The following is a 20,566-nucleotide window of genomic DNA, read 5'->3' as shown; positions in this document are numbered from 1 at the left end:
AACAAATTAGGGAGGACAGAGATCAAGGAATTGGAAATGCAAATCAAAAAACTTGAGAACGAACAAATTAAAAACCCCCAGAAGAAAACCAAACTAGAGATTCTAAAAATTAAGGGAGAAATTAATAAAATCGAAAGTGACAGAACTATTGAGCTAATCGAAAGTGACAGAACTATTGAGCTAATAAACAAGACTAGAAGCTGGTACTTTGAAAAAACAGACAAAATAGACAAAGTACTGGTCAATCTAATTAAAAAAAGGAAAGAAGAAAGGCAAATTAACAGCATCAAGGAGGAAAAGGGGGATCTCACCTCCAATGAAGAGGAAATTAAGGCAATCATTAAAAACCACTTTGCCCAACTATATGGCAATAAATATACCAACCTAGGTGATATGGATGAGTATTTACAAAAATATAAATTGCCTAGACTAACAGAAGAAGAAATAGATTTCTTAAATAATCCCATATCAGAAAAAGAAATCCAACAGGCCATCAAAGAACTTCCTAAGAAAAAATCCCCAGGGCCTGACGGATTCACCAGTGAATTCTTGATTCAAAGAACAGCTAACTCCAATACTATACAAACTATTTGACATAATAAGCAAAGAGGGAGTTCTACCAAACTTCTTTTATGACACAAACATGATACTGATTCCAAAACCAGGCAGGCCAAAAACAGAGAAAGAAAATTATAGACCAATCTCCCTAATAAATATAGATGCAAAAATCTTAAATAGGATACTAGCAAAAAGACTCCAGCAAGTGATCAGAAGGGTCATCCACCATGATCAAGTAGGATTTATACCAGTGATGCTGGTTCAATATTAGGAAAACCATCCACATAATTGACCACATCAACAAGCAAACCAACAAGAACCACATGATTATCTCAATAGATGCAGAAAAAGCCTTTGATAAAATACAACACCCATTCCTACTAAAAATACTAGAAAGCATAGGAATAGAAGGGTCATTCCTAAAAATAATAAACAGTATATATCTAAAACCATCAACTAATATCATCTGCAATGGGGATAAACTAAATCCATTCCCATTAAGATCAGGAGTGAAACAAGGATGCCCATTATCACCTCTATTATTTGACATTGTATTAGAAACACTAGCAGTAGCAATTAGAGAAGAAAAAGAAATTGAAGGCATTAAAATAGGCAAGGAGGAGACCAAATTATCGCTCTTTGCAGATGACATGTTGGTCTACTTAAAGAATCCTAGAGATTCAACCAAAAAGCTAATCGAAATAATCAACAACTTTAGCAAAGTTGTAGGATACAAAATAAACCCACATAAGTCATGAGCATTTCTATATAATTCCAACACAGCTCAGCAGCAAGAACTAGAAAGAGAAATCCCATTCAAAATTACCTTAGACAAAATAAAATACTTAGGAATCTATTTCCCGAGACAAACATAGGAACAATACGAACACAACTACAAAACACTTTCCACACAACTAAAACTAGACTTGAACAATTGGAAGAACATTAACTGCTCATGGGTAGGATGAGCCAATATAATAAAAATGACCATCCTACCCAAACTCATCTATTTAGTGCCATACCCATGGAACTTCCAAAAATTTTTTTTACTGATTTAGAAAAAACTATAACAAAGTTCATTTGGAAGAACAAAAGATCAAGGATATCCAGGGAAATAATGAAAAAAAAATACAAAGGAAGGGGGCCTTGCAGTCCCAGATCTCAGACTATATTATAAAGCAGCGGTCACCAAAACAATCTGGTACTGGCTAAGAGACAGAAAGGAGGATCAGTGGAATAGACTGGAGGCAAGTGACCTCAGCAAGACAGTATATGACAAACCCAAAGATCCCAGCTTTTGGGACAAAAATCCACTATTTCATAAAAACTGCTGGGAAAATTGGAGGACAGTGTGGGAAAGATTAGGTTTAGATCAACACCTCACACCCTACACCAAGATAAATTCAAAATGGGTGAATGACTTGAACATAAAGAAGGAAACTATAAGAAAATTAGGCGAACACAGAATAGCATACACGTCAGACCTTTGGGAAGGGAAAGACTTCAAAACCAAGCAAGACTTAGAAAGAGTTACAAAATGCAAAATAAATAATCTGGAATACATCAAATTAAAAAGGTTTTGTACAAACAAAACCAATATAACCAAAATCAGAAGGGTAGCAACAAATTGGGAAGCAATCTTCATAAAAACCTCTGACAAAGGTTTAATTACTCAAATTTACAAAGAACTAAATCAATTGTACAAAAAATCAAGCCATTCTCCAATTGATAAATGGGCAAGGGACATGAACAGGCAGTTCTCAGCCAAAGAAATCAAAACTATTAATAAGCACATGAAAAAGTGCTCTACATCTCTTATAATCAGAGAGATGCAAATCAAAACAACTCTGAGGTATCACCTCACACCTAGCAGATTGGCTAACATGACAGCTATGGAAAGTAATGAATGCTGGAGGGGATGTGGCAAAGTGGGGACACTAATTCATTGCTGGTGGAGTTGTGAAATGATCCAGCCATTCTGGAGGGCAATTTGGAACTATGCCCAAAGGATGATAAAAGACTGTCTGCCCTTTGATCCAGCTATAGCACTGCTGGGTCTGTACCCCAAAGAGATAATAAGGAAAAAGACTTGTACAAGAATATTCATAGCTGCACTCTTTGTGGTGGCCAAAAATTGGCAAACGAGGGGATGCCCATCAATTGGGGAATGGCTGAACAAATTGTGGTATATGTTGGTGATGGAATACTATTGTGCTAAAAGGAATAATAAAGTAGAGGAATTCCATGGAGACTGGAACAACCTCCAGGAAGTGATGCAGAGAGAACGGAGCAGAACCAGGAAAACATTGTACAGAGACTGATACACTGTGTTACAATCGAAGGTAATGGACTTCTCCATTAGTATCAATGCAATGTCCCTGAACAATCTGCAGGGATCTAAAAAATACTATCCACAAGCAGAGGATAAAGTGGGTGAATAAAAACACCGATGAAAAGCAACTGCTTGACTACAGGGGTTGAGGGGATATGACTGAGGAGAGACTCTAAATGAACACTCTAATGCAAATACCAACAACAGGGAAATGGGTTCGAGTCAAGAACACATGTGATAACCAGTGGAATCGTGCGTCGCCTATGGGAGAGGGAAAGGTGGTAGGAGGGGGGGTGGGGAGAAAAAGAAAATGATCTTTGTTTCCAGTGAATAATGTTTGGAAATGACCAAAAAAAAAATGTTTAAAATTATAAAACAAAAACAAAAACAAAAAAAAAGAAGTCATTCAGGTACCATGGAATCACAGAGAGGATAACACAGGATATGGCTGCATCTACACTGAAGGAACAAAAGGCATGGAATATGATATTCCAGAAAGCAAGGGAACTAGGTCTACAACCAAGAATCAACTACCCAGCAAAACTGACTATATTGTTACAGGGGAAAATATGGTCATTTAACAAAATAGAAGAATTCCAAACATTTGTAAAGAAAAGACCAGACCTGGACAAAAAAGTTGATACCCAAGCACAGAACTCAAGAGAATCATCAAAAGATAATTAAGAAAGGAAAAAAGAAAACAAAAGAACAAAACAAAACTTTTTTGAGATCCAATAAGTTAAAATTATATGTATCCCTATAAGAAAAGAGGATATTGGTAACTATTAAAAATTGTTATTATCACCTGGGTAGCTAGAAGAATTATACTTAGAGGGAACAGTGACAAACTGTATAGAATAAAATGCCAAGACATAAATATGTATATAGATATATGTATGCATAAATACATATGTATGTATGTGTATATATATGCATATACATACACACACACACACAACTAGAGCTAAAAAAAAGAGGTTAATACTAAAAGAAAAGGGAGTAAATTTATATATCACAAAGAAACACATGGCAGAAAGGAGGGGAAGGGTAAAGAGGTTGGAGATAGGAAATACTCAACTCCTATGTGCACTGAAATAACTCAAAGAGGGAAGAACAAGGAAATACTTTGGGGCAAAGAATTGATTTCCACCCTATAGGAAAGTAGAAGGGTAACAAACCGACTGGTGGGGAAGGAAGCAGTACAAGGGAGGGAGAGGGTGAGGGGGTTAAAAAGACTATAAAGAAAATAAAGGGAATAAAAAGGAGGGGTGTAGAAAGGGAAGTAAAATAAGGGTGACAATTATGGGGCCTGATTAAAACAAAACATTGGTGTAGAAGGAAATCGTGAAAGAAGAAAAGGCAGGAAAAGGAGTGGAAATCAAAATGCTGGGAAATACACAGCTGGTAATCATAACTCTGAATGTGAATGGAATGAACTCACCCATAAAATGCAAGCGAATAGGAGAATGGATTAGAATTCAAAACCCTACCACATGTTGTCTACAAGGAACACACATGAGGAAGGTAGACACACATAGGGTAAAAGTAAGAGCAGAGAGCCAAATCTATTGGGAATCAACTGATAAAAAGAAGGCAGGAGTCGCAATCATGATATCTGACAAAGCCAAGATAGGGAAGGCAATTACATCCTGATAAAAGGCAGTATTGACAATGAGGAAATATCAGTACTCAACATGTATGCACCAAAATGGCATAGCATCCAAATTTCTAAAGGAGAAACTAGTGGAGCTCAAGTATGCAATAGATAGAAAAACTATACTAGTGGGAGACTTGAACCTTCCTCTATCAGAACTAGATAAATCAAACCAAAAAATAAATAAGAAAGATGTAAGAGAAGTGAATGAAATCTTAAAAAAATTAGACTTAGTAGATATGTGGAGAAAAATAAATTGGGACAAAAAGGAATACATCTTCTTTTAAGCAGCACATGGTACATTCACAAAGACGGACCTTGTACTAGGGCATAAAAACATTGCAAACAAGTGCAAAAGAGCAGAAATAATAAATTCAAACTTCTCAGATCACAATACAATGAAAATAATAATTAGTAAGGGTACATGGAGAGGCAAATAAAAAATTAATTGGAAATTAAACAATACAATTTTCCAAAATAGGTTAAAGAACAAATCAACATGTATTTTTGATTATTCCCTTCTCCCCATACCCCTTAATGGGCAGGGATATAATGAGAAAGATAGGCTCCCAATTCTCCCTTTCTCTCAACTCTATCTTCCCCATTGTGCCTAGTTACTCCCTTGAAGAAACCTTCAACAATTTCAGCAGAAATCTGGGAGAAATTGCTTCCCATTGTCTGGGATCAAGGCATCTCAGGACAAGTCATTCATGCAACCCCAGTAATGGTCCACCTTAAACCCAATTCTCTATATCCACACAGAAAGCAGTACCCTATATCTCCAGAGGCCAGAAAGGCATTACAACCTCTCATTGATAAATTCCTAGCCCATGGTTTAATGGAGAATTGCTCTTCACCTTGAAATTCACTCCTCCTCCCAGTAGGGGGTTTGCGGGGGTGGTGGGGGGGGGATGGAGCTTGGCATATGGTCCAAGACATTAGGCAAGTTAGTGAAGCAAAAATTTCTGTTCACCCCATTGAACCTAACCCATACACCATTCTAGCTCAGATACCAGGAAAGTCTCAATGGTTTTCTACCACTGACTTGAAAGAAGCTTTCCTTTGCATACCCCTGCACTCAGAGTGCAGATTCCTCTTTGTATTTGAGTGGGTCTTCCCCTTAGACTCCCAACCCCACAAAATCACATGGTGTGTCCTTCCCCAGGGTTTAAAGGACAGTCCCCATTAATTTGGGAATGTCCTCCGCAAAAAATGTGAGCCCTAAAACTCATAAGCAGCTCAATCTTACAATATGTGAATGACATTCTGATATCTAATCCATCAAAGGCTGGTTGTATTACAGATGCAATTTCTACTCTAAACTTTCTAGGACTGCAGGGTTGCAGTCTCTGCCTCTAAAGCCCAACTAGTCTCTCAGTCTATAACTTAGTTGGGACATACCCTCACTCCAAATTCCTACTCTCTGACCATAGACAGGAAACAGGCTATCCTGTCTATACCTTTCCCTCCACAAAAAGACAGCTTGGAATTTTTCTGGATATGGCAGGGTTTTGCTTCATTTGGATCCCTATTTTTGGAATCATTGCAAAACCTCTCTATGAGGCCACAAAGGGGCCTAATTTGGAACCCCTAGATTGGCGGCATGATCAAAAAACAAGCCTTTTCACTTTTGAAGTAAAAAACTCTCCTTAGACTCTGCCTTAGGGATTCCAGACCTCAAAAAGCCATTTTTCTTGTTTGTGGATAAGAGAAAACAATTTTCCCTAGGGGTTTTAGCCCAGTATTTGGGACCTGACCTCCACCCAGTAACTTACTTCTCCAAACAATTAGATTTGGTCAGCCAAAGGTAGCCATCATGTCTGAGAGTGGTTTTAGCCACAGTGCTCATGGCAGAAAAAACATCTAAGCTAACTCTGAGCCAACCCTTAGAAATTCTGACCCCCCATTGGGTCCTCAACATTTTATAAACTCGAGGCCATAGATGGCTCACAGGGGGTCGTCTTACAAAATACCAGGCTTTTTTGCTAGACACACCCAATCTCACCCTAAAGGTAAGCAGGACTCTGAAGCTAGCTACCTTTCTCCCTCTTCCAGGAGACTCTAGCTCCCATGACTAAGAGGAATTGATAGACCACGCCTTCTCAAGCCAACCAGATCTGAAAGATTGCCCACTCTGTAATGCAGGACATGGTCTCATTCACAGATGGGTCATCTTTTATGGAAAAAGGGATTAGGAGAACAGAGTACACAGTGGTGTCTGAGACAGCCCTAATTGAGGCAAAAGGGCTTCCCCCTGGGACTTCAGCTCAAAAACCAGAGCTGATTGCCCTCACAAAAGCATCACAGATGGCTAAAGGGAAAAAGGCTAACATCTATACTGATTCAAGGTATGTTTTCCATGTTCTACATGCCCACAGGGCCATATGGAAAGAAAGAGGTTTTCTAACCTCCAAGAGTTCTCCTTTAAAGCACAGGTAAGAAATCCTGAGCTTACTTGAGGGAGTCACACTCCCTAGCCAGATCTCTGTTATGCACTGTTGGGGACACCAAACCCCAGCATAGCCCAAGGGAACCACAGAACAGACCTAGCTACCAAGAGGTCTGTAGAAGCCACTCTATTTATTGCTCTGACCCTAACCCCACTGCACCCCACAATGCCAAGAGACATTTTTCCCTCATATACTAAAGAGGAAACTGAACAAGCAGAATTTCAGGGATTTATATTTGAAGACATCGGGTAATGGCACTCTCCTTCTGGATCACTGCTTCTACCTAGGAACTTCTTAGGTAATTGGGTTACATAGCTCTACATACTTGGGCACAGAAGCAAAGCACTAAACACTTTAATAAGGCCACTTTTCACTGACAAAGGAATCTCTAAAACAATCCAGGAGGTCTGCAGATACTGTGCCCTTTGTACTCAGACAAACAGCACAGGAGCTCTCAAGCCACCTCCTCTCCTTAAGCCCATTCAAAGGAGAAGGGAATCACCTGGGGAAGATTAGCAAAAAGACTTCACCCACCTTGCAAAAAGTATGAGATCCTTTTAGTCTTTGTTGAAACATTTAGGGGCTGGGCTGGCCTGGCCTGAAGGGTTCCCTTCAGATCAGAGAAAGCACAAAATGTCACAAAGGCCTTACTTAATGAAATAATCCCCAGATTTGGCCTTCCAAGAATGCTCCAGAGTGATAATGGCCTTGCCTTTATTTCACAAGTCACATAGATGGTTGCCAAGGCATTGGGTATTACTTATTGACACAGCCTGGCACCCCCAATCTTCAGGAAAAATAGAAGGTATGAATCAGACCCTAAAGAGTCCTCACCAAACTTTGTGAGGAATCAATGATTGATTGGACCCAGGCCCTCCCAATTATACTGACCAAAATCAGGATAGCTCCCCAAGCAAATCTAGGGCTGAGCCCATTTGATCTACTGTATGGGAAACCTTTTCTGATCTCTGATGTTTTTTTAGAAATAGAAATCCACAGCACTGTGTGGTTCTCTGGGCAAATTGGTCCCATTCACAAAGCTCTAAGGGAATACGCCAATCAAATCCTCCCCAAAGCCTCAAAGGACAGGGAGGGAGGAATACCTGCGCCCAGCCCAAAGGGGAGACTTGGTCTACCTGAAAACCTGGAGAACAGAAGGATCAAATCTTGGGATGGGAAGATCCCTATCAAATTATTCTATCCACCCCCATGGCTGTCAAGCTGGAGGGGCAGAATACATGGATTCATGTCTCTCTAAACCCTTTATTCCTCCAGAAACAGGTGGTGAAGGGGGAACAGAAGCAACTTGTTCCTGTGAACCAGTAGAAGATCTCAAATTCCTTTTCTGAGGAAAAAATCAACCTAAGGACACTTTGGAATAAATAGTTCCCTTCCCCTTCATCCTTGTTATCTTAATCCTTCTTGTTGATTTTTTTGCTTTAGCTCTTTACTACCCAAACCCATGACTATTCCTTTCCTTACATTCTGGGTCCTCTCCTGTGTTTTAAATCATGCATGCTCAGCCAGCTGGACAGTTAATTCTCTGATTCAACTTGGGGAATCAGTAGCAAAAGAAGGTCCCTTTGACTGTTGTGTGTGTATGAAGCACCCCCATAGCAGAAAGAACCCCAGGACTCTAGCCCATGATCTCAGTAACTTGCCCCTTTTATCCCTATCATCCTGATAATTGGGGGCATCTTGCTATGAGGACCTTGCATTTGTAACGATGTTACTTCTCTAGTTGCTTCTAGGGTGAAAACAGTTAGAGGAGTCACCGAGATACCACTGCAACCCCTGCAACCTTTCCAGCCTGAATCCCTGGATGACACCTATAACCAATACTTCTCTCTCTATCCTGAGGACAAGCAGGTACAGCTCTATAACCATTCCCATTTATGAAGAAGCTACAGAAGACCAAGCTTATCACCCCTATTCCCTTAGATATTTGGGAAGGGGGGGGGGGAAGATGACCTGGGTACTGTATTCCCAAAACAATAGAAATGTTTCAGGCAAATTGTAAGCAGGCAAATCCTTTGCTCCTTCATACTCTTGTGAGTCCTAACCCAAAACATCTGATAACTCTGATAAGACCCTGAGAGGATTATCTTCCTTGGATTAAGATTTGAGATGAACAGAGATACAACTCCTTGATATCAACTGGTATCTCAGACATACACCAGTCCTCTAAACTATGAGAATCACCCCCTATGTCTTCAGGCAAACCTTCCCCCACCCATGCCTCAGTGCATACCACTCTAGAGTTATGTCTTCACCTTGGCACAGAGTCACATCTTCACTGTTGTAAAGAGTATAAAGACCCCAGAATTGATGTCATCTGGGAACAGCTTTCCAACAATGCTATTCCACCTAGGAGGCAGTCTTCCACCTATGCTGTCCTGGACAGATTCAACATTACCTTCTAAATTAATAAATTTTTCTTTTTACTTTTAAGTTAAATTTTTGGAGTCTTACATCCTTATAAAAGGTACCCTTCCCAAACCCTGGGAGTTCACCTCAAGTCCCCCACAACAAAATGAGATATTTGTAGATGCTATAAAAATACTTATTCCTTTCCCCTTTGTAAGGCTGAAGAGCTTCATGATATAGGAGAATACCTAGAATAAAGGTACTATCAAAACAAAAAAATATAACTTCTCAAATACCATGAATTTCATCTTAAATACCTCTTTTTCAGGTTAAATAAGCACATTGGCCTTTATTGATTTATCCCTGCTAAAGTAATACTATCTTTATCTATGCCTTAAGATCCTGGGGTGGTTTATATTATTCTTAACACTGTCCTATTTACTGAGCTACAAGTACGAGTCCTCATTCCTTGCACACTTGACTCAATTAAATACATAACATTTTATTTTATACCTTCTGACTTAAAATCAATACTATGTATCAGTTCCAAGGCAGAAGAGTGGTAAGGGATAAGCAACGGTAGTTAAGCAGTTAAATAGCTTGCCCAGAGTCACACAGCTAAGAATGGTCTGAGTCCAGATTTGAACACAGGATTTTTTGTACAAGTCTGGCTCTCTAACAATGGAGCTGCTCCGTAACATATTATTTTACAGTATTATGAACTTGCTGGCATTTAATTAGTTTTCAAAAGGGATTTATATCCTGAAATCCTATTTAATAATGGTTTATTCACTTATTTATTCATTACATGTCTACTATGTTTAAAGTATTGTGTTAAGAGTTAGGGGAATGACAATTAAGACGTGATCACCATCTTCATAGCACTCACAACATAGCAGCTTACCATAAATGCTGGATTTGACTGCTGCCAGTCAACATGGTACTTCAGAACAAAAACTGTTAATAATGTTAACAAAAATTATAATTTTCTGATAGTTCTTCCGGAAGGAAGAGATGAGTTTAAACTCAACCTCATATTTATACTGGCTACTCAACCTTTCAGTACCTCAAGGCAGCACTTTATAGTATCAGATCTGTATCTGCCTAGGCTGATAAACAAACAAGTTCAGACAAGTAGGAGGTGTGAGGCTCTAGGAATACCAAGACAAAAATAAAGTAATTCTTGCCTTCAAGAAGCTTATATTCTGGGGGCAGCTGGCTGGCTCAGTGGATTGAGAGCCAGGCCCAGAAATGGGATGTACTGGGTTCAAATCTGGCCTCAGATACTTCCTAGCTGTGTGGCCCTGGGCAAGTCATTTAACCCCCCACTGCCTAGCCCTTACCACTCTTCTGCCTTAGAACCAATACACAGTATTTATTCTAAGATGGAAGGGTTAAAAAAATTTTTATTTTTAAAGAAGGTCACATTCTATTGAAAGTAATCAGATAAATAAATAAATTGTTAATTTGAAGAAAGAGAGACTTAATAAGGAGGGGAGGAGTTAGGAAATGCTTCACTTCCCTCTAGAAGCAGAGAACATAAAAATTCTACAAGATAGAAAGAAGAGCACATAGGAATCTTTGGAGGAAGAAGAACCAACAGAGTTCATTTTAGCTGTAATTTAGGGCAGTAATGTGAAATAAGGCTGAAAAAATGGAAGGGAGCAAGATTGTGGAGAGAATTTTTAAAAATAGATAAGATATTCTATTCCAATATTTGGCTTCAATATTGACTTTATGAAAAAAGTTTCTAAAAATGTCAGTGAATCTGAAAGTCACAATCTTAAAGACCTGACCCAAAATATGACTATTTAATGAGAGATGACATATCCTAAAAAATTTGGAAACAAAGTACAAGTCATATCAAAATTTAGCATATAAAAAACTTAAAATTACATTTTGCAACCACATTAGAATATTACAACTCTACTATATTCTCATTAAAACTTAAATTATTAAAAGCTGCTCTCTTATTTTGTCAAAACCCCTATTTTAACTTCCCTGCAACTGCCAGCCCTAACTGTCAGCAATTGACACTGACACCTTTTTATACCTTCTCTCTACCTCCCTTCCTGTCTATGGTTTCTACTTCCTGTCTCTATGGTTTCTACTTCCTGTCACTGTGGGTTGGTTAATCTTTATACATCTCTATGGTAAAAAGACCTCCAGGTCCCCAGTTAAATTAGAAGAAAGGGATCAAGAATTCCCTTTTACACTGAACGGGTCGTTTTCACACTTGGCAAAATTTTAAATGTTTGCAAATGAAAACAGAAAAAACAATAAAAGAGACATGAGCACAAAATGTACATGGAAAAAATCAGTACCATTCTCACAGAATGTTTATACCAGCAATAAAATGAGTACATTCAGTATTTTTTCCTGTTTCCTGCACAGATTATTCCTGAAAGTTCATGTATATGTACAAATTATTATTAGTTAAAAAACAAATGCATAATTCAGGGATTAAGGATGCAGTGTGCTAGATCTGGAAAATTCACATAAAATTTTTTGGCCCTTCCTTTATAACAGAGAAGTAGTCTGATTTTTTTCTTTTTCTTTTTGGGGTATTTACAGTATCTTACTGTAAAAATTAGGTTAAGAAGTTGGTCATAGTCTATAGGTAGGTCAATCAACATTTCTAGTCTTTGTTTTCTGTGGGCTTTTGTATTCTTTTTGTAAACTTCGAACTATATATTTTAATGTTAAAAAAGAAAATTGTATATTTTTATGATATTAAAAGCTAAAATATGTTGATGATATATATATATATGTATATATGTATATATACATATATATATACACATTGTGCATTTTAAACTCTCCTGGACTTCTCATATTGTTTGTGACTTTCATAAAACTCCTCCAAAATTCCCATTTCTTATGTCAACCCACAATATATCAAAACTGTGATGGGGAAAGCTGAAATGTGTGTGTGTGGGAGAGAGAGGGAAAGAGAGGGAGAGTGAGAGAGTGGAGGAGAGGAGAGGGAGAGAGAGGGAGAGGGAGAGGGAGAGGGAGAGGGAGAGGGAGAGAGAGAGAGAGAGAGAGAGAGAGAGAGAGAGAGAGAGAGAGAGAGAGAGAGAGAGAGAGAGAGAGAGAGAGAGAGAGAGAGAGAGAGAGAGAGAGAATCTCTGTCTGCTTTCCAGAAAAGTTGGTTATAAATCCAAAGAAAAATTCCTAAATTAATACTTTTTGCAAAGTAAATAATATAATAACCAGGCCTAAGGGATGTTTTATACCAGCCTTATTAACGCTAACTGACCTTAGATAAATCACCTAACTTCCTACAGTTTTAATTTTAAAACAAGGTTATAATATTTTTACTATCTACCTTGTAATTATGTAAGGAAAGTTCTTTATAAAATATAAATTTTAATTAAAAATTATTATTGCTATTATTCCCACTAATTTTACTCCTTTGTCCTTAATTCTTCATCTGAAGTTTACTATTTCTACATTTGAAATTCTTTTTTTTATGTCACAGATCAAATGATTCATCTCCATTTGCCACTAATAATTTGGTCTGAAAATTCTTTATAGATGAGGGCTCTGGCTTTTAAAAAACTGAATGAGGGGCAGCTAGGTGGCTCAGCAGATAGAGAGCCAAACCTGGAAATGGAAGGTTCTGGGTTCAAATTTGGCCTCAGTCATATCCTAGCTTCATGACTCTGGGCAAGTCACTTAACCCCAACTGCCTAGCCCTTACTGTTCCTTCTGCCACAGAATTCATACTTAGTATCAATTCTAAAGCAGAAAGTATTAAAAAAGTAACAATCCTAAATTAGTGCCCTATTTATCAGTTTTATAAGTTATAAATATTATGAAATGTGTAACAACAATTCTCTGTAATACTGTGTTAGGCTAAAAGAAAAAGAAGAGGAAAGAGAAAGAGTAAGAAGCCAAATAACTTACCTTTCCCCCTGTGACCATGAAAGCTGTTCAAGTGAATCACCTCTTCATTGCCTCCTCCCTCTGCCATTTTAAAACACAGATTTGTACATATATGTACCAGCTAGTACCTAAATATAGTAATCCAGCACTCAGAATGATCTGAAAAATAAGGCAAAGGGAAAAAGAACACTTAGTGTATTCAATTTTGATTAACCCCAAGTAATTTCTCAAAGGATTTAATAATGATTCTCAAAACATTTTAGTGGCGAATATCAGCTATAAAAAAACGAGAAATTGGAAGCATCCCATTCCTTTTCCCCACTTCCATAATCCTTACTACTATGCTTTCCCTAGTAAAATGCTACACTACACAGGTATTTAAAGTGAGGACTTAAATGGGAGCCAATGCCAACATTTAGGAGACATTTTTTTCAGACTTTAAGGAAAAACAAAACAAAGGGGAAAGAGGCAGAGAAGGCAGTATATTGCCATAGAGCACTGTTTTTCACTTTCAAAACCAAATTAAGCTAAGCAGGATCTGAAGAGGAGTCTTATAAGATCCTCTATAGTTGCATATTTGGCCAAGATATTTCCTGGGCTATCTATGGGACATACCACTCTAAGCATAAAAAGGGACTAGGACAAAAACCTCATGGTATTTCCCTGTACCATATTCACTACTTTTAAAATTATCATGCTAAAACAAAAACATCACTGTTCTAACCAGTTAACAGCAGTCCAATTGCTGAGACCCAAGGCAATCTGATACTGAAATCATAGGACTTCAAGGATGGAAAGAATCTTAGCGTCAACCTGATTTAAGCCATAAATTCCTTTCAATTTATTAAAGTTAACCCTAATCCCAATCCTCTCCCTATTTGAAAAATAGTTCTTCACAAACTGGCCCCTTCCTACTTTTCTTGGCTTTTTTACACTTCCCACCTCTCATGAATTCCATCATCCAATTACTAGGGTCACTTGTTTATTCCTCCAACAAAATACTCTAAATCCTGTCTTCCCAAATTATTCCTATGGATTGTACTTCCTCTTCATCTCTGCCTCTGATTGTTTCAGCTCAAATCCAACGTTCTGAAAAGGAAGTATTGCTTTGCTCCCTCAGCTGCTACCTCTTTATCTAGCTCTCTCCACTTCTATCTATTAATATATCTTTACCTAGTTATTTGCATGTTGTCACCCTCATTAAAATATGAATTCCTAGAAGGCAGGAGCTAGTTTTGCCTTTAACTCATTGTCTGGCACACAGTAAGCACTTACTATTAAAGAATGTTGCCTGACATCTGCTCTAATTCTCACAAAATGGTCCCCACATCCATTTCCTACCTCTAATCTCCAAATCCCAAGTGTGCTTCTCCTTGAGTTCTTTTCTTAAGTTGGACTAAACACGGCTGGCATTTAGCCAATAACACTAAAATATTCAGCTATTCTTTATAATACATAACAAAGACCTAGTGATCCCATTATTGGAAATATTTCCCAAGGAAATAATTCAAAGGGAAGAAAATCATATTTATACAAAGATGTTTATAGCTGCATATCTAAGAATAACCAAACCCTGACCTTAATGCCCAATGATGGGGGGACCAGCTAAGAAAACTAGGGACTTTAATGTAATGGAGTATTACATTGCCATTGTTTCTGTACATAAATGTGCTCAAAGCGGGCCCTATCTCTAACACAGTTCATAATTTTTCAACTAAGAAGGGAGTTTCTGAAAGTTCCTGTGACTGATAAAGACATCCCTTCTGGCCAGTCCTGGAGATGGGCCTCTCCAGATTAGGCTAGACTGACTTCCCTCAGACTATTTCTCCTGGGACAGGGAAGGTTTCAGCCTAGACATGTCCTGCCAGAACATGTGCTCCTTTAGGAGGCATGAGAAGCCTTTCAGAAGAACCCAGTCAGCTCCATACAGCAATGAAACTAGAGTAAGATTTTAGCAGAAGAATGTTACCTGATAAAGGTGAAAAATTACATAGGAAAATAAAAAACTATACAAAGTAATGAAAACTAAAAGCAGAACTCAGTGATAGATATAAATTCAATACACAATGTAAAAAAGTATATTTGCATTATCCTAAGTATCATATAGGAGTTGTTCCTTTGTTATTGACTTGTTGTGAAGGTGAATAAATAGAATAAAAATTATCTGTTATTCTCAGCCACAACTAGCCTATTTATCATGTTATTCTATAACAACAAGGGAAAAAAAAAGAAAACATTTATTTTTGAATCACAGGAAAGACAGGAAAATATGCTCAATGGGCAGTCACCCAACTGTTAACAACCTAAGAAAACCTTAGCAAAAACCCAAGACAAAATTATGTTTAGCTAATAAAATAAACAATGGTATGGCTGACAGATTTTATATATCAACCAAAAGCATTAGAAAAACATGGAGACTTCCGGTCAAGATGGCGGCTTAGAGAAAGCTAAAGTTCAGATCTCCGGAAAACCCTTCCTGACCAATCTCAAACTATAAGCTCCTAAGGCGCCGAAATTCAAAACGATCAACAGCATAGACCCTGGGAATCCTCCTCCTGGACCTGGACCTGGATCAAAAGGTACGGCCCCCCTCAAAAGCCAGAACCCAAGATCACTCGGACCTAAGGGGTAGGAGCGCAGAGTCCAAGGCTCCAGGAAGCCGCGGCCCCTTCCCCCGCAGAGAGCAGGGACCTCTGAAACAAAAGCAACCCTCAGGGCCGACAAGACAGCCTAAGGGGCCAGATTCTTCTATCCAAGTCTCAGTGAAAGTCACTGCCCTCTGAGCTCCCTGAAGCCACAGCCCCTTCCTCCGCAGACAGCAGGGTCGTCTGAAACAACAGCAACCCCCAGGGTGGGCAAGACAGCCTCACTGGCTGGATCCTTCTATCTGAGTCTCAGTGAAAGTCACTGCCCTCGGAACTCCGGGAAGCCGCGGCCCCCTCCCCCACAGAGAGCAGGGTCCTCTGAAATAACAGCAACCCTAAGGGCCGACAAAACAGTCTCACGGCCAGCTATTCTGAAGGCAACTTCCGGAAAGCAACCCGACCCAGCGGAGGGGGCACCTTAGCAGCAGGGAAACAGAGAGAACGGGGGATAGTGTGGCCCCCTGGTCCGACCCTTCCATTCCAGTTCCAGTGAAAGTCATCGCCTGAAGGCATACTCAGTTTAACCCAGGGAAAGCTCATAGAACTGACAATTTGCCCAGGACTAAAGCCTCTGAACACCAGACAGAGATAAGAAAAGCTAATCCTCCACATTCAGAGATGGCAAACTCCACAGAAGCACAGAAGCCCCAAAATACCAAGAAAAATAAGGAGAAAGGGGCGACTTTGGACACATTCTATGGAGCCAAAATACAAAATACAGAGCAGATAGAAGAAGATACACAAGAAAATGCTCCGAAACCTTCCAAAGGAAATGGAAACTCTCCACAAACCCATGAAGAATTTGAATCAGAAATGACCAAAAAGATGGAAGCCTTCTGGGAGGAAAAGTGGGAAATAATGCAAAAGAAATTCACGCATCTACAAAACCAGTTTGACCAAACTGAAAAGAAAAACCAGGCTTTAAAGGCCAGAATGAGGCAGCTGGAAGACAACGATCGTGTAAAAGAGCAAGAATTAATAAAGCAAAGCCAAAACACCAAGAAATTAGAAGAAAACATAAAATATCTCACCGACAAGGTGACAGATCTGGAAAATAGAGGGAGAAGAGATAATTTAAGAATAATTGGACTTCCAGAAAAGCCAGAAATAAACACCAAACTCGACATGGTGATACAAGATATAATCAAAGAAAATTGCCCAGAGATTCTAGAACAAGGGGGCAATACAGCCACTGACAGAGCTCACAGAACACCTTCTACACTAAACCCCCAAAAGACAACTCCCAGGAATGTAATTGCCAAATTCCAAAGCTATCAAACAAAAGAAAAAATCCTAGAGGAAGCCAGAAAAAGGCAATTTAGATATAAAGGAATGCCAATCAGGGTCACAAAAGACCTTGCAAGTTCTACTCTGAATGATCGTAAGGCATGGAACATGATCTTCAGAAAGGCAAGAGAGCTGGGTCTTCAACCAAGAATCAGCTACCCAGCAAAACTGACTATATACTTCCAAGGGAAAGTATGGGCATTCAACAAAATAGAAGACTTCCAACTTTTTGCAAAGAAAAGACCAGAGCTCTGTGGAAAGTTTGATACTGAAAAACAAAGAGCAAGGAATACCTGAAAAGGTAAATATTAAGGAAAGGGGAAAAATGTTATCTTCTTCTTTTACTCAAACTCTCTTCTATAAGGACTACATTTATATCAATCTATGTATACTAACATGTGGGGAAAATGTAATGTATAAATAGGGGGTAAAGAAAGACCAAATAGAATAATCTTTCTCACACAAAGATTCACATGGGAAGGGGTGGGGAAGAAAACTCCTATAAGAAGGAGAGGAAGAGAGGGTTTTTTACTTAAACCTTAATCCCAGGGAAATCAACTCTGAGAGGGGAAAAACATCCAGATCCATTGGGATCCTGAAGTCTATCTTACCCAACAAGGGAGAAGGGAAAACCAAGGGGGGGAGGGGGAGAGGGAAAACAAAAAGGGAGGGAAAGAGAGGGGGGAGGGGTAGGGAACAAAAAGGGAGGGACTAAAAAGGGAAACATCAAGGGAGGGGACAAGGAGGACTGATTCAAAGTAAATCACTGGACTAAAAGGTAGAGCTGAAGAAGAAAAGGTTAGAATTAGGGAAGGATATCAAAATGCCAGGGAGTCCACAAATGACAATCATAACTTTGAACGTGAATGGGATGAACTCACCCATAAAACGTAGACGAATAGCAGAATGGATTAGAATCCAAAACCCTACCATATGTTGTCTTCAAGAAACACACATGAGGCGGGTTGACACCCACAAGGTCAGAATTAAAGGATGGAGTAAGACCTTCTGGGCCTCAACTGACAGAAAGAAGGCAGGAGTGGTAATCATGATATCTGATAAAGCCAAAGCAAAAATAGACCTGATCAAAAGGGATAGGGAAGGTAATTATATTTTGTTAAAAGGGACTTTAGACAATGAGGAAATATCATTAATCAACATGTATGCACCAAATAATATAGCACCCAAATTTCTCATGGAGAAACTAGGAGAATTGAAGGAAGAAATAGACAGTAAAACCATATTAGTGGGAGACTTAAACCAACCATTATCAAATTTAGATAAATCAAATCAAAAAATAAATAAGAAAGAGGTAAAAGAAGTGAATGAAATCTTAGAAAAATTAGAATTAATAGACATATGGAGAAAAATAAATAGGGATAAAAAGGAATACACCTTCTTCTCAGCACCATATGGCACATTCACAAAAATTGACCATACGTTAGGTCACAGAAACATAGCACACAAATGCAGAAAAGCAGAAATAATGAATGCAGCCTTCTCAGATCACAAGGCAATGAAAATAATGATCAGTAATGGTACATGGAAAACCAAATCTAAAACCAATTGGAAATTAAACAATATGATACTCCAAAACCGTTTAGTTAAAGAAGAAATCATAGAAACAATTAATAATTTCATCGAGGAAAATGACAATGGCGAGACATCCTTTCAAACCTTTTGGGATGCAGCCAAAGAGGTAATCAGAGGTAAATTCATATCCCTGAATGCTTATATTAACAAACTAGGGAGAGCAGAGATCAATCAATTGGAAATGCAAATGAAAAAACACGAAAGCGATCAAATTAAAACCCCCCAGCAGAAAACCAAACTAGAAATCCTAAAAATTAAGGGAGAAATTAATAAAATCGAAAGTGATAGAACTATTGATTTAATAAATAAGACAAGAAGCTGGTACTTAACAGAAGAGGAAATAGAATTCTTAAATAATCCCATATCAGAAAATGAAATCCAACAAGCCATCAAAGAACTTCCTAAGAAAAAATCCCCAGGGCCTGATGGATTCACCAGTGAATTCTATCAAACATTCAGAGAACAGTTAATCCCAATACTATACAAACTATTTGACATAATAAGCAAAGAGGGAGTTTTACCAAACTCCTTTTACGACACAAACATGGTACTGATTCCAAAACCAGGCAGGCCAAAAACAGAGAAAGAAAACTATAGACCAATCTCCCTAATGAATATAGATGCAAAAATCTTAAATAGGATACTAGCAAAAAGACTCCAGCAAGTGATCAGAAGGATCATTCACCATGATCAAGTAGGATTTATACCAGTGATGCAGGGCTGGTTCAACATTAGGAAAACCATCCACATAATTGACCACATCAACAAGCAAACCAGCAAGAACCACATGATTATCTCAATAGACGCAGAAAAAGCATTTGATAAAATACAACACCCATTCCTATTAAAAACACTAGAAAGCATAGAAATAGAAGGGTCATTCCTAAAAATAATAAACAGTATATATCTAAAACCATCAGCTAATATCATCTGCAATGGGGATAAACTAGATGCATTCCCAATAAGATCAGGAGTGAAACAAGGATGCCCATTATCACCTCTACTATTTGACATTGTACTAGAAACACTAGCAGTAGCAATTAGAGAAGAAAAAGAAATTGAAGGCATCAAAATAGGCAAGGAGGAGACCAAGTTATCACTCTTTGCAGATGATATGATGGTCTACTTAAAGAATCCTAGAGAATCAACCAAAAAGCTCGTTGAAATAATCAACAACTTTAGCAAAGTTGCAGGATACAAAATAAACCCACATAAATCATCAGCTTTTCTATATATCTCCAACACAGCTCAGCAGCAAGAACTAGAAAAAGAAATCCCATTCAAAATCACCTTAGACAAAATAAAATACCTAGGAATCTACCTCCCGAGACAAACACAGGAACTATATGAACACAACTACAAAACACTCTCCACACAACTAAAACTAGACTTGAGCAATTGGAAAAACATTAACTGCTCATGGATAGGACGAGCCAATATAATAAAAATGACCATCCTACCCAAACTTATTTATCTATTTAGTGCCATACCCATTGAACTACCAAAATACTTCTTCACTGATTTAGAAAAAACCATAACAAAGTTCATTTGGAAGAACAAAAGATCAAGGATATCCAGGGAAATAATGGAAAAAAAAAACACATATGATGGGGGCCTTGCAGTCCCTGACCTTAAACTATATTACAAAGCAGCAGTCATCAAAACAATTTGGTACTGGCTAAGAAACAGAAAGGAAGATCAGTGGAATAGACTGGGGGAAATCGACCTCAGCAAGACAGTATACGATAAACCCAAAGATCCCAGCTTTTGGGACAAAAATCCAGTATTC

At 38.4% G+C, this 20,566-nt stretch overlaps 1 protein-coding gene across 9 annotated transcripts in view; it reads right to left on the bottom strand.

Moving 5' to 3' along the window:
* The window catches only part of RNF216 (ring finger protein 216), a 228,919-nt gene that overhangs the window by 155,155 nt on the left and 53,198 nt on the right, over positions 1 to 20,566 (bottom strand). For all 9 annotated transcript variants that reach the window (XM_056806441.1, XM_056806446.1, XM_056806447.1 and 6 more), the window contains one exon: positions 13,274 to 13,411. In XM_056806441.1, the coding sequence (XP_056662419.1) occupies positions 13,274 to 13,340 (67 nt within the window). In that variant the 5' untranslated portion in view covers positions 13,341 to 13,411. The remainder of the gene's footprint in view (positions 1 to 13,273; positions 13,412 to 20,566) is intronic.

The sequence above is a fragment of the Monodelphis domestica genome, chromosome 7 (assembly GCF_027887165.1).
Source record: "Monodelphis domestica isolate mMonDom1 chromosome 7, mMonDom1.pri, whole genome shotgun sequence".
Classification (NCBI taxonomy): Eukaryota; Metazoa; Chordata; class Mammalia; order Didelphimorphia; family Didelphidae; genus Monodelphis; species Monodelphis domestica.
This window is presented reverse-complemented; position numbering and strand designations above follow the sequence as displayed.